The sequence below is a fragment of the Oncorhynchus mykiss genome, chromosome 4, assembly GCF_057628025.1.
Source record: "Oncorhynchus mykiss isolate SJ-2025 chromosome 4, ASM5762802v1, whole genome shotgun sequence".
NCBI classification, from domain to species: domain Eukaryota; kingdom Metazoa; phylum Chordata; class Actinopteri; order Salmoniformes; family Salmonidae; genus Oncorhynchus; species Oncorhynchus mykiss.
Window position 1 is genome coordinate 29,978,469 of NC_143025.1, and position 15,001 is coordinate 29,993,469.

At 46.7% G+C, this 15,001-nt stretch overlaps 1 protein-coding gene across 2 annotated transcripts in view; it reads right to left on the bottom strand.

Moving 5' to 3' along the window:
* Nucleotides 1-1,637: 1,637 nt before the first annotated feature.
* Nucleotides 1,638-15,001, bottom strand: part of LOC110521666 (sec1 family domain-containing protein 2-like) — an 85,572-nt gene continuing 72,208 nt past the window's right edge. The window contains exon 4 of one of the 2 annotated variants that reach the window (XR_016495202.1): nucleotides 1,638-3,485. Coding sequence is in view for 1 of the 2 variants with exons in the window: in XM_090231821.1 (XP_090087947.1) it covers nucleotides 3,141-3,485 (345 nt within the window). In the remaining variant the exon portion in view is untranslated. The remainder of the gene's footprint in view (nucleotides 3,486-15,001) is intronic. The other variant, XM_090231821.1, reaches the window with a different exon arrangement.

The following is a 15,001-nucleotide window of genomic DNA, read 5'->3' on the forward strand; positions in this document are numbered from 1 at the left end:
AAATGGCAGCAGTTTTACGGGAGCCCAACTAATTGTGCTATCGTGTTTTTTCCCCGCATTATCTGTAACTTATTTTGTACATAATGTTTCTGCAACTGTATCTTACTGCAAAAAAAGAGCTTCTGGATATCAGATCATTCACTTCGGACGAGACAAAGATTTTTTCCTCAACAAGCAAGACACACAAGACATTCTCCAAACACGCGTTATTTGCAAGAGGAAGCGACGCAGGTAGAGAGGACAAAGAGACGGATGCCTGGTCAGGACCCGGAAAAGGCGAATGGGAAAGCTGTCGTTACCGTCAATACCACTCGCCAACGTGCAATCATTGGAAAATAAACTAAACGAGGTACGATCACGAATATCCTACCAACTGGACATAAAAAACTGTAATATCCTATGTTTCACGGAATCGTGGCTGAATGACGACATGGATATTCAGCTAGTATTTTCACGTCCGGATGAAAAGCGTGCCTAAAGTAAACTGCCTGTTACTCAGGCCCAGAAGCTAGGATATGCATATACTTGGTAGATAGAAAACCGTTTCTAAAAGTGTTAAAATAATGTCTGTGAGTATAACAGAACTGATATGGCAGGCGAAACCCTGAGGACAAACCATAAAAAAAAGAATTTCAGCCTACCACTGTTTCCATGGATTTCATGTTTAGTCTCACAGATTGCAGTTCCTAAGGCTTCCACTAGATGTCAAGTCTTTAGAAAGAGTTTCAGGCTGTTTTTTGGAAAAATTAGCTAGAAGTTGTAGTTTTTCTAAGTGGCTCCCATTTTGTCTGTAGTGCATCCATGTGCATGAATGAAAGCGCGTTCTTTGTTATTTATCTCAGGTAATGAACATACTATTCTCCGTCTTAAATTGTATCGTATATTTACGTATTAGGGTACCTGAGGTTTGATTATAAACGTTGTTTGACCTGTTTGGATAAATTTATTGGTAACGTTTGAGATTCATTTTATGTGCATTTTGAAGGAGGGAAACCGGTGGATTATTGAATGAAGCGTGCCAGCTAAACTGAGTTTTTATCGATATAAAGAAGGACTTTATCGAACAAAAGGACCATTTGCATTGTGTGCCCCCCACAACCCCTCTTTTTACGCTGCTGCTACTTTCTGTTTATCATATGTATATGCATAGTCACTTTAACTATACATTCATGTACATACTACCTCAATTGGGCAGCCCAACCAGTGCTCCCGCACATTGGCTAACCGGGCTGTCTGCATTGTGTCCCACCCACCAACCCCTCTTTTATGCTACTTCTACTCTCTGTTCATCATAGATGCATAGTCACTTTAACCATATCTACATGTACATACTACCTCAATCAGTCTGACTAACCAGTGTCTGTATGTAGCCTCGCTACTGTATATAGCCTGTGTTTTTATTGTTGTTTTATTTCTTTACCTACCTATTGTTCACCTAATAACTTTTTTGCACTATTGGTTAGAGCCTGTAAGTAAGCATTTCACTGTAAGGTCTACTACACCTGTCGTATTCGGCGGACGAGACAAATAAACTTTGATTTGATTTGAGTTGACAAACAACTGTAAAAATCTATTTGAGAGACATGTGCTCATTGTGTAAATGTATTTACAGTGCATATGGAAAGTATTCAGACCCCTTGACCGTTTCCACATTTTATTACGTTACAGCCTTATTCTAAAATGGATTAAATTGTTTCCCCCCTCATCAATCTACACACAATACCCCATAATGTCAAAGCAAAAACAGGTTTTCATACATTTTTACAAATGTATAAAAAAACATGTAATCACATTTACATAAGTATTCAAACCCTTTGCTCAGTACTTTGTTGAAGAACCTTTGGCAGCGATTACAGCCTCAAGTCTTCTTGGGTATGACGCTACAAGCTTGGCACACCTGTATTTGGGGAGTTTCTCCCATTCTTCTCTGCAGATCCTCTCAAGCGCTCAGGTTGGATGGGGAGCGTCACTGCACAGCTATTTTCAGGTCTCTCCAGGGATGTTCGATCGGGTTCAAGTTCAGGCTCTGGCTGGGTCACTCAAGGGCATTCAGAGACTTGTCCCTATGCCACTCCTATGTTGTCTTGGCAGTGTGCTTAGGGTTGTTGTCCTGTTGGAAGGTGAATCTTCGCCCCAGTCTGAGGTCCTGAGCTCTGTGGGGCAGGATGCGGCCACCACCATTCTTCGCCGTAGGGATGATGCCAAGTATCCTCCAGACATGACACTTGGCATTCAGGCCAAAGAGTTCAATCTTGGTTTCATCAGACCAGAGAATCTTGTTTCTCATGATCTGAGAGTCTCTAGGGGCCTTTTAGCAAACTCAATGCGGGCTGTCATGTGCCTTTTACTGAGGAGTGGCTTCCGTCTGGCCACTCTACCATAAAGGCCTAATTGGTGGATGGTTGTCCTTCTGGAAGGTTCTCCCAGGAACTCTGGAGCTCTGTCAGAGTGACCACCGGGTTCTTGGTCACCTTCCTGACCAAGGCCCTTCTCCCCCGATTGCCCAGTGTGCCTCGACACAATCCTGTCTTGGAGCTCTACGGACAATTCCTTCAACCTCAAGGCTTGGTTTCTGTTCTGACATGCACTGGCATCTGTGGGATCTTATATAGACAGGTGTATGCCTTTCTAAATGATGTCCAATCCCCTGAATTTACCACAGGTGGACTCCATTGAAGTTGTAGATACATTTCAAGGATGATCAATGGGAAACAGGATGCACCGAAGCTCAATTTCGAGTCTCATAGCAAAGGGTCTAAATACTTACGTAAATAAGGTATTTCTGTTTTTATTTTTGAATACATTTGCAAACATTTCTAAAAACTTGTTTTCGCTTCGTCTACTGTGTGTAGATTGATGGTATTTAAAAAAAAAAATGTTTAGAATAAAGCTGTAACGTAACAAAATTTGGAAAAAGTCAAGGGGTCTGAATACTTTCCAAATGCACTGTATGTTTTCAATAAACATTTACATGTTGTCAACCATCTAAGCCAACCCAGTCTGTTTTGTCCCATAGTTGGTAAAGAAGCAACCCGTCTATAATGTTGTGATATGTTGCATCTGGTTCAGTTGAGTCTTATCAAGAGAATGGTGCAATTTTAGGTTCCACTATTTCAAACATACGCAAACCAGGGACCCCATCAGCCAGGATCCACCCCACAGTTCCCTTCACCCCTGCCCCCCACCCTCCTAACTGGTGAGTTTCTGCAGCAGCGGGCTGAGCTCCGTCTTTTGGTGACGACTAGGGTGAGCGCTCCAATCAGCTCCCTCTCCACCTTCTCCACCTCTTCATCGTCTGCAGGCTGAGCCTCTCCAGCCAGGGAGTACAGGTAGACCAGTAGCACTAGCAGCTCGTCTGGACCACACTCATCTTCCCCCGACCGAGAACCTGAACTGGACTCTGAGCTGGACCCCTCCTCACCGCGAGGCTTCATCAGGGGCAGCAGCTGCCTCAGAACACCAGCAAAGTCAGTCTCCCCGAGAGCCTGCAACACACACAGGGCACAAGACACATTTTAGAGATAAGAAGTAGAAACTACAAGCTGGGTAACACAAAACACGTCAAATCCCCACACACATACAACAACTAGCAAGACAATGTCAATGATTGTCTAGAGCAGCATGTTTTTGCGTTTGCTTTTTTTACAACTATGAGTAATCCAGTTGTATGTAAACTCATTCTCGTTTACTCTTCTCCATTTTGCGTTTCGTTTTATCATGCAAATGTGTATTAGACATCATTTACCTGAACATTTGCATGCATGCACAGATACAGGGTGCGTGTTTCTATTCTGTTCAGGAGCAGTGACCAGTTTCTCTGTGTTGTTGTGAGTGAGTTTGCTCCCATGCTGGTTCTGCCAGTCCTGGCCCACGTGATGTGGACCCTAGGCTCTTAAACAGAACGATACACAGTCTAACAGCCAGGCTGAGATCATACACACAGGTGTGTGTTTGGTACAAAAGAGTGAGAAAGAGAGAGAAGGGGAGAGAGAGGGAAAGAACAAGAGAAAGAGGGAGAAGGGGAGAGAGAGGGAAAGAACAAGAGAAAGAGTGAGGGGAATCCGCTAGAGCTGTGGTCGGATGCCTCTGTGTATAGATGACATTTTATTGACTGAGCTGTGTGTTAAGACCTCAATGTTCCTCCAAACCAAGACAAACAGACTCTCTCCCTACCCTGCTCCAAAATCTGAGCCCTGATCTGGTCCACTGGGGGGGATCCAGTGTCCGATCCATTACAACCCTGTTCTGGGACAGGGAGTGGCGAATCAGACCCAACACACTCTGGACCAGCAACAGTACTGAACTGACTGTGCATGTGAATCCGGCTCTGGACTCCGTGAACAATGATCCATTGAACATCGATGTTTTTTAAATTTGATTGAACCTTTATTTAACTAGGCAACAAATTCTTATTTACAATGACGGCCCACCTGGGCCAAACCCGGACAGTTGGCACTACCCACTACCCTTTAGTTGGCACTACCCACTACCCTCTAGTTGGCACTACCCCCTTGTCTTAAAGTGCTTGATATCTATCTAGGAGATCTCATTTTAAAGTACATGAGATGTATGACTGTAGTGTGTCAGAGCACCAGTTCTCTTCCAGCTAGTCCTCAGCCCCAGCCAACCACCGCCCTCCGGGGGTATTCAAACACACAAACCAGATCACAGAACACCTTTTTCCTCTTCAACACGGCATAATCAAATACATCTCCAAGGCCACACTTCCACATTTTTGCCAGATAATGTTTGGGCTCTTTCCCTTGCTTTCTCCACTGTGAGGAGAAAGAGAAGCAAAGAGGTTTCAGGGTTTCACGGTAAGGCGAGCAGAGTAAACACCTCGTCTCTGTCATCACTCTCTACTCTCAGCGGACATGGATCTCCTGCTGCTCAGTCAGTCCACACATGTCCAGGGGCTCATCTGTCCTGTAGCCTGCAGAGAGGACGGTCAGCAGCAGCCACATGAGGCTGAGAACGGAGTGGCCTGGTTCGGGAAGCAGGTGAAGTGGAGGGAAATGGATTCTATGGCCCCCTGGAGTTTTTCCACATGAGCTGCCCAGGAGAAACTCCTCGCCTTACTCATAAGACAGACTCTACGTGACATTAACTCTGACCTGTAGTCATGAGCTCTGTGGAGGGTTCAACTACACCGAGTGTCTGTGTGTATCCAGCTTTCCTTTCTCACCCCCCTCCCCCTCCTCCTGTTTCTGTTGTTCTACCTCCCACTTCTGACCTTCACTGGACCTTTGCTTCTTCTCAATCCCACGTTCACCCTTACTCTTTCTTTTTGCATCCATCTCCCCGCTCACTCACTTTCTTTATCCTTTGAGCTTTTTGTCTTCAGGAGACATATAAAAAGCTGTCGTCAGCTGGTCGTAAGAGTGATTGAGTTCCAAGCATCGTAGAGATGAGTGTTTTGTGTGTGGTTGTCTGTCACACACACACAACCTCCATACGGAAACCTCCATGTCCTGTCAGCTTTTGATACGTCTCCTGAAGACAAAAAGCTCAAAGGACACACACACACACACACACACACACACCTAATCTCTACAATGTGCTTGGAACTCAATCAGTGCACTACGGTTCACTCTGTAGAGGTACAGTACCACTCTCACAACAGAACAGACTTCATGAAGCAGGTGTACAGACATAGTCCATATTATGGTTCATTACGCCATGGAAATGGCTCTGACAGACACTCAGCGCCAAGCCAAGGTGGAATTCTGATAGAGCATTACCTGGTCCTACCAGAGTGACATCCCTGCCCCTGTACCCCCGTCCCGTCCTCGCCCCGCCAAGCCCCCTCTCTGACCGAGCCTTTCCCCCTCAGCCTGCCTGTCACTATAAAAGTCTCCACACGACAGGCTCTAAAAGTATGCTGCTAATACCATGTCAACTTTTAGGTTCAGTCTGTAAAAGATGTATTTTAGTGGCTGTAGTGAGGGCAGCCCAATACCAGACCATTACTGCAGTAATAACAGGAAGCTGTAGCCTGCTCGCTAAACGCTAACGTTATTATTACACACCATTACTGGATCGACTGGTCCTGTCGCCATGCCCTAAATGCCATCATTACACACAATTACAGAATAACCGTGTAAATACTGTCAAAACAATGGTAATATTAGGACGCGCAATTACTGAAATAATGTCATTACTTTAAATTACTACTATACAGTTTGTTATCGTGACATACTATTTCCACTGAAAGAAGAAATGAAATAACTATCTAAGAATACACTCTTAGAAAAAAAGGTGCTATCTAGAACCTAAAAGGTTTCTTCGGCTGTCCCCATGGGAGAACCCTTTGAAGTACCATTGTTGGTTCCAGGGAAAACCCTTTTTGGTTCCAGTTAGAACCATTTTGGGTTCCATGTAGAACCCTCTGTCGAAAAAGTTCTACATGGAACCCAAAACATTTTTACTTGGAACCAAAAGGGTTCTACCTGGACCCAAAAAGGGTTATCCCTGGAACCAACAAAGGTACTTCAAAGGGTTCTCCCATGGGAACAGCCGAAGAAACCTTTTAGGTTCTAGATAGCACCTTAGATTGCACGGCCGAAGAACCCTTTCGGAAGCTTTTTTTCTAAGAGTAAGCTATGATAAAATGTTGATACCCTCACAGTGACGAGAGACAGAAGCCTCATGAAGTCCCTGATAGATACGGAACTTAACTGCTTGGCAATCTGCACCAATCAAACACTCTCTCTGGTCTGATGCTGTCAGTTAGGTCAGTGATTGACAGACTAGTGTTTGGCAGTTCCATCCATCCTGGGGTTCATAAAGCCTCCATCTCACCCAATCACAGGGCTGGGCCAAACCCCGCCCCTGGCCAGCGCAGTGCAGCCAGCCCAAACAGGAAACCAACTCCAGATGCAGCCCCTAGAGGAAGGTGAGTGTTTCAGATGGAGCTGAGCTAACCAGAACCAGGCGCCAAACGCTCGCTGCTGCACAATGAACCTTTTTCTGGGCCCAGGGGCAGAGAGGGAGGAGAGGGGGAGGGGGAGAAGAGGGAGGGGGAGGGGACAGGTCCAGGAGGTTCAGAGCAGGACGCTCTACACTGGTCAAGAGTCACTTTTCATTGGATGACTGACAGCTTGCCTTTACTATGGCTACGAGGATGAAAAACTATTTTGAATTAGACTGAAGCAGACACGCTCGCACACGGCAGGCTCCCACAACAATTTGCATTCACAAACTCACACCAGACATACGCAGCTGGAAGCGAGACAGGCAACTCGCTGACAACATAAAGCATAAATATTGAGGTGAAGAGACAATGAGGAAGTTCTCGAAGTTAAATAACAGTGAGCATGGTTTGCTTTTTATTGATTTGTTGGAAAAGAAATTGAAAAAACATAATCAACTGCATGCAGCCGGACTCCAAAGAGAGGCAGAGCTTTGAACATGTAAACAACCCAAAAAACAGACTAAAACAGACACACACACACACTCACACTGTGACCCACGGTCTCACACACACACACACACACACACACACACACACACACACACACACACACACACACACACACACACACACACACACACACACACACACACACACACAAACACACACACACACACACACACACACACAAACACACACACACACACACACACACAAACACACACACACACACACACACACACACACACACAGCACACTGTGACCCACGGTGACAACCATGATGAATTCTAGCCTGGTTCACCGGAATCTCTCTGTTTATCAGAAGACGGAAATTTGTGTGAAGTCCTGTCGGAAATGGAAAACTAAAGTGAATCCCTTGGTCTCTTTTTAGGGCCATAGCTCGGTCCGGTGTGAGAGGTGTGGATATCAAACAGAGTCTTTAAAAGAGGAGAGCGGAAATTAGACTATAAACACTGTGGCCACTGGCACTGAGCACACTCATAATGTAGATGAAATGAGAAAGAATGGTTGAGAAACTGCTCCCAGCTCTTACCTATACACAGTGGTTCTAGTGTGTGTGTGTGTGTGTGTGTGTGTGTGTGTGTGTGTGTGTGTGTGTGTGTGTGTGTGTGTGTGTGTGTGTGTGTGTGTGTGTGTGTGTGGTGTGTACTGAAATGCACAAACAGGTCATTGCTTTCTATATCCGACACTCATTTGCATTCGGGCCATCCTGCTATTAACATAAAACCAAGAGGGAGATAAGAGACGCGAGCAGAGAAGGGAAATGGAATTGGATTTGCATTGGAATAGCTCCACTCATACCTACACAGACAATAAAGGAACCGCACCGTAGACATAAGGACAGTCCCTTTGCCTCTACGCTCTGCAGCATCTTTATTCTCCACTTTCCCTCTGTGTTTCTAAACGCAGGCTTGCCGTTTCCCCCAGTTTTACAGTGCAGAGGCCACTACTAATCCAGAGTATATTGTCTTTTAACTACACCCGCTCTCTCAATTAGTAAGATCAACGAGGGTTGAGGCAGTGAGCCGTCTATCAGGGAATCTCCTTAACGTCTCCTGGAAAACATGTCGTTCTTCCACCAGCTCTTTTACAGCACCTAAAATGGCCTCTTTGGAGAGGATCAAAGGCTCTGCTTTGAAGCAGTCAGAGTCAGACAGTCACTGTGCTGACTGTCCCACACGGGTAGGCTCTGTCCCCCACGGGTAGGCTCTGTCCCCCACGGGTAGGCTCTGTCCCCCACGGGTAGGCTCTGTCCCCCACGGGTAGGCTCTGTCCCCCACGGGTAGGCTCTGTCCCACACGGGTAGGCTCTGTCCCCCACGGGTAGGCTCTGTCCCCCACGGGTAGGCTCTGTCCCCCACGGGTAGACTCTGTCCCCCACGGGTAGACTCTGTCCCCCACGGGTAGGCTCTGTCCCCCACGGGTAGACTCTGTCCCCCACGGGTAGACTCTGTCCCCCATGGGTAGACTTTGTCCTCCACGGGTAGGCTCTGTCCCCCACGGGTAGGCTCTGTCCCCCACGGGTAGACTCTGTCCCCCACGGGTAGACTTTGTCCTCCACGGGTAGACTCTGTCCCCCACGGGTAGACTTTGTCCTCCACAGGTAGACTCTGTCCCCCACGGGTAGACTTTGTCCTCCACAGGTAGACTCTGTCCCCCACGGGTAGACTTTGTCCTCCACAGGTAGACTTTGTCCTCCACGGGTAGGCTCTGTCCCCCACGGGTAGGCTCTGTCCCCCACGGGTAGACTCTGTCCCCCACGGGTAGGCTCTGTCCCCCACGGGTAGACTCTGTCCCCCACGGGTAGACTCTGTCCCCCACGGGTAGACTCTGTCCCCCACGGGTAGACTCTGTCCCCCACGGGTAGACTCTGTCCCCCATGGGTAGACTTTGTCCTCCACGGGTAGGCTCTGTCCCCCACGGGTAGGCTCTGTCCCCCACGGGTAGACTCTGTCCCCCACGGGTAGACTTTGTCCTCCACGGGTAGACTCTGTCCCCCACGGGTAGACTTTGTCCTCCACAGGTAGACTCTGTCCCCCACGGGTAGACTTTGTCCTCCACAGGTAGACTCTGTCCCCCACGGGTAGACTTTGTCCTCCACAGGTAGACTCTGTCCCCCACGGGTAGGCTCTGTCCCCCACGGTTAGGCTCTGGGACATGCTTACAAACAACAACAACACACACTATAGAATATGACCTGGCAAAGAGACTCAAAATGGACATGGCATCAAAATGAGCGAGAAAAGTGTAAGAGAAAATAAATGACTTGTGGAAAATAAAACAAGTGAGGGAAAAAGAAGGTTGAGATGGATAGGAAAATAAAAAGAAACATGAGGAAAACTATGTTGAGAGATAAGTGGATATGGAAAGACAGATTGTTGGATACATTTACACTTAGAACGAAAGAAAAAGAGAGATGGAGTGATAGGGACTCCAGAAGGGGGATGGAAAAGCTCTTAAAGGTAAGGTGAAGCCGGCTTGGGCCCATCAGCCTGTTGCCTGTTACATTTATAGAAACTTGGGGCCGTATATCTTCCCCTTTAAATGAGGCTTGCATTTCCAAACAACAGTGTGTGTTGAGACCAGGCCATTTCCGCTCAGCTGGCCTGGCCTGGACACACTCCTCGGCTAGGGACTCATTCAAAGTCAGACTAGCGGCAGAGAGGCAGGGACAGACCACCTCCAACAACCCCACTGAGGGAGGGACACACATCAACTGTCTAACAATCAACAGCTATCTCTGCCAATCTCTTGCTCTTTCAAAATCTATCCCCATCTCAATGTCTTTCAGAATCAATGTCCCTGTCTGTCTTTCAGAATCCCTCTCCCTGTCTGTCTTTCAGGATCCCTCTCCCTGTCCGTCTGTCTTTCAGAACCCCTCTCTCTCTCTGGCTGTCTGTCTCTCTGGTTGTTTGTCTTTCAGAACCCCTCTCTCTCTCTGGCTGTCTGTCTCTCTGGTTGTTTGTCTTTCAGAACCCCTCTCTCTCTGGCTGTCTGTCTCTCTGGTTGTTTGTCTTTCAGAACCCCTCTCTCTCTGGCTGTCTGTCTCTCTGGTTGTTTGTCTTTCAGAATCCCTCTCTCTCTCTGGCTGTCTGTCTCTCTGGCTGTCTGTCTCTCTGGTTGTTTGTCTTTCAGAATCCCTCTCTCTCTGGCTGTCTGTTTCTCTGGCTGTTTGTCTTTCAGAACCCCTCTCTCTCTCTGGCTGTCTGTCTCTCTGGTTGTTTGTCTTTCAGAATCCCTCTCTCTCTGGCTGTCTGTCTCTCTGGCTGTTTGTCAGAATTTCCCTCTCTCTGTCTGTCTGTCTGTCTGTCTGTCTGTCTGTCTGTCTGTCTGTCTGTCTCTCTCTCTTTCTCTCTCTCTCTCTGTCTGTCTGTCTGTTTTTCTAGAATATATCTCTCTGGCTGTATGCTTTCAGAATCCCTCTCTCTCTCTGGCTGTATGTCTCTCTGGCTGTTCGTCTTTCAGATCCCCTCTCTCTCTGGCTGTCTGTCTCTCTGGTTGTTTGTCTTTCAGAATCCCCCTCTCTCTGGCTGTTTGTCTTTCAGAATCCCCCTCTCTCTGGCTGTCTGTCTTTCAGAATCCCTCTCTCTCTCTGGCTGTATGTCTCTCTGGCTGTTTGTCTTTCAGACCCCCTCTCTCTCTGGCTGTCTGTCTCTCTGGTTGTTTGTCTTTCAGAATCCCCCTCTCTCTGGCTGTCTGTCTTTCAGAATCCCTCTCTCTCTCTGGCTGTCTGTCTCTCCGGTTGTTTGTCTTTCAGAATTACTCTCTCTCTCTGGCTGTATGTCTCTCTGGTTGTTTGTCTTTCAGAATCCCTCTCTCTGGCTGTCTGTCTCTCTGGTTGTTTGTCTTTCAGAATCTCTCTCTCTCTCTGGCTGTCTGTCTCTCTGGTTGTTTGTCTTTCAGAATCCCCCTCTCTCTCTGGCTGTCTGTCTCTCTGGTTGTTAGTCTTTCAGAATCCTTCTCTCTCTCTGGCTGTATGTCTCTCTGGCTGTCTGTCTCTCTGGTTGTTTGTCTTTCAGAATCCCTCTCTCTCTCTGGCTGTCTGTCTCTCTGGTTGTTTGTCTTTCAGAATCCCTCTCTCTCTGGCTGTCTGTCTCTCTGGTTGTTTGTCTTTCAGAATCCCCCTCTCTCTCTGGCTGTCTGTCTCTCTGGTTGTTTGTCTTTCAGAATCCTTCTCTCTCTCTGGCTGTATGTCTCTCTGGTTGTTTGTCTTTCAGAATCCCCCTCTCTCTGGCTGTCTGTCTTTCAGAATCCCTCTCTCTCTCTCTGGCTGTCTGTCTCTCCGGTTGTTTGTCTTTCAGAATCACTCTCTCTCTCTGGCTGTATGTCTCTCTGGTTGTTTGTCTTTCAGAATCCCCCTCTCTCTCTGGCTGTCTGTCTCTCTGGTTGTTTGTCTTTCAGAATCCTTCTCTCTCTCTGGCTGTATGTCTCTCTGGCTGTCTGTCTCTCTGGTTGTTTGTCTTTCAGAATCCCTCTCTCTCTCTGGCTCTCTGTCTCTCTGGTTGTTTGTCTTTCAGAATCCCTCTCTCTCTCTGGCTGTCTGTCTCTCTGGTTGTTTGTCTTTCAGAATCCCTCTCTCTCTGGCTGTCTGTCTCTCTGGTTGTTTGTATTTCAGAACCCCCCTCTCTCTCTCTCTCTGTCTGTATTTCTCTCTGGTTGTTTGTATTTCAGAACCCCTCTCTCTCTCTGTCTGTCTGTCTCCCTCTCAGAATCCCTCCCTCCCTCCCTACCTCCCTCCCTGTCTGTCTGTCAGTCTGTCAGTCTGTCAGAATCCCTCTGTCTGTCTGTGTCTGTTTTTCCAGAATATATCTCTCTGGCTGTATGCTTTCAGAATCTCTCTCTCTCTGGCTGTCTGTCTCTCTGGCTGTTTGTCTTTCAGAACCCCTCTCTCTGGATGTCTGTCTCTCTGGTTGTTTGTCTTTCAGAATTACTCTCTCTCTCTGGCTGTATGTCTCTCTGGTTGTTTGTCTTTCAGAATCCCTCTCTCTGGCTGTCTGTCTCTCTGGTTGTTTGTCTTTCAGAATCTCTCTCTCTCGCTGGCTGTCTGTCTCTCTGGTTGTTTGTCTTTCAGAATCCCCCTCTCTCTCTGGCTGTCTGTCTCTCTGGTTGTTTGTCTTTCAGAATCCTTCTCTCTCTCTGGCTGTATGTCTCTCTGGCTGTCTGTCTCTCTGGTTGTTTGTCTTTCAGAATCCCTCTCTCTCTCTGGCTGTCTGTCTCTCTGGTTGTTTGTCTTTCAGAATCCCTCTCTCTCTCTGGCTGTCTGTCTCTCTGGTTGTTTGTCTTTCAGAATCCCTCTCTCTCTGGCTGTCTGTCTCTCTGGTTGTTTGTATTTCAGAACCCCTCTCTCTCTCTCTCTGTCTGTATGTCTCTCTGGTTGTTGGTCTTTCAGACCCCCTCTCTCTCTGGCCGTCTGTCTCTCTGGTTGTTTGTCTTTCAGAATCCCCCTCTCTCTGGCTGTCTGTCTTTCAGAATCCCTCTCTCTCTCTCTGGCTGTCTGTCTCTCCGGTTGTTTGTCTTTCAGAATCACTCTCTCTCTCTGGCTGTATGTCTCTCTGGTTGTTTGTCTTTCAGAATCCCTCTCTCTGGCTGTCTGTCTCTCTGGTTGTTTGTCTTTCAGAATCCCCCTCTCTCTCTGGCTGTCTGTCTCTCTGGTTGTTTGTCTTTCAGAATCCTTCTCTCTCTCTGGCTGTATGTCTCTCTGGCTGTCTGTCTCTCTGGTTGTTTGTCTTTCAGAATCCCTCTCTCTCTCTGGCTCTCTGTCTCTCTGGTTGTTTGTCTTTCAGAATCCCTCTCTCTCTCTGGCTGTCTGTCTCTCTGGTTGTTTGTCTTTCAGAATCCCTCTCTCTCTGGCTGTCTGTCTCTCTGGTTGTTTGTATTTCAGAACCCCTCTCTCTCTCTCTCTGTCTGTATGTCTCTCTGGTTGTTTGTATTTCAGAACCCCTCTCTCTCTCTGTCTGTCTGTCTCCCTCTCAGAATCCCTCCCTACCTCCCTCCCTCCCTCCCTCCCTGTCTGTCTGTCAGTCTGTCAGTCTGTCAGAATCCCTCTGTCTGTCTGTGTCTGTTTTTCCAGAATATATCTCTCTGGCTGTATGCTTTCAGAATCTCTCTCTCTCTGGCTGTCTGTCTCTCTGGCTGTTTGTCTTTCAAAACCCCTCTCTCTGGATGTCTGTCTCTCTGGTTGTTTGTCTTTCAGAACCCCTCTCTCTCTCTGGCTATTTGTCTTTCAGAACCCCTTTCTCTCTCTGGCTATATGTCTCTCTGGCTGTTTGTCTTTCAGAATCCCTCTCTCTCTCTCTGTCTGTCTGTCTCTCTGTCTTTCAGAATCCCTCTCTCTCTGTCTGTCTGTCTTTCATAATCCCTCTCTATGTCTGTCTCTGTCTGTGTGTCTTTTAGAATCTCGCTCTTCAGAATCTCTCTCTTTCAGAATCTCTCTCTCTTTCAGAATCTCTTTCAGAATCTCTCTCTTTTTCAGAATCTCTCTCTCGCTCTTTCAGAATCTCTTTCAGAATCTCTCGCTCTCTCAGAATCTCTCTCTCTCTCAGAATCTCTCTCTCTCTCAGAATCTCTCTCTCTCTCTCAGAATCTCACTCTCTCTCTCAGAATCTCACTCTCAGAATCTCTCACTCTCTCTTTCAGAATCTCTCAATCTCTCTTTCAGAATCTCTCACTCTCTCTTTCAGAATCTCTCACTCTCTCTCTCAGAATCTCACTCTCAGAATCTCTCACTCTCCCTTTCAGAATCTCTCAATCTCTCTTTCAGAATCTCTCACTCACTCTTTCAGAATCTCTCACTCTCTCTTTCAGAATCTCTCACTCACTCTTTCAGAATCTCTCACTCTCTTTCAGAATCTCTCTTTCTTTCAGAATCTTTCTCTCTTTCAGAATCTCTCTCTTTCAGGATCTCTCTCTCGCTCTTTCAGAATCTCTCACTCGCTCTTTCAGAATCTCTCTCTTTCAGAATCTCTCTCTCTTTCAGAATCTCTCTCTCTTTCAGAATCTCTCACTCTCTCTCTCAGAATCTCACTCTCAGAATCTCTCACTCTCTCTTTCAGAATCTCTCAATCTCTCTTTCAGAATCTCTCACTCACTCTTTCAGAATCTCTCACTCTCTTTCAGAATCTCTCACTCGCTCTTTCAGAATCTCTCACTCTCTCTTTCAGAATCTCTCTTTCTTTCAGAATCTTTCTCTCTTTCAGAATCTCTCTCTTTCAGGATCTCTCTCTCGCTCTTTCAGAATCTCTCACTCGCTCTTTCAGAATCTCTCTCTTTCAGAATCTCTCTCTCTTTCAGAATCTCTCTTTCTTTCAGAATCTCTCTCTCTTTCAGAATCTCTCTCTCTTTCAGAATCTCTCTCTCTTTCAGAATCTCTCTCTCTTTCAGAATCTCTCTCTCTCTCAGAATCTCAATTCAAATCAATTCAAGGGGCTTTATTGGCATGGGAAACGTGTTAACATTGCCAAAGCAAGTGAGGTAGATAATATACAAAAGTGAAATAAACTATTAAAATTAACAGTTCACATTACACATACAGAAGTTTCAAAACAATAAAGACATTACAAATGTCATA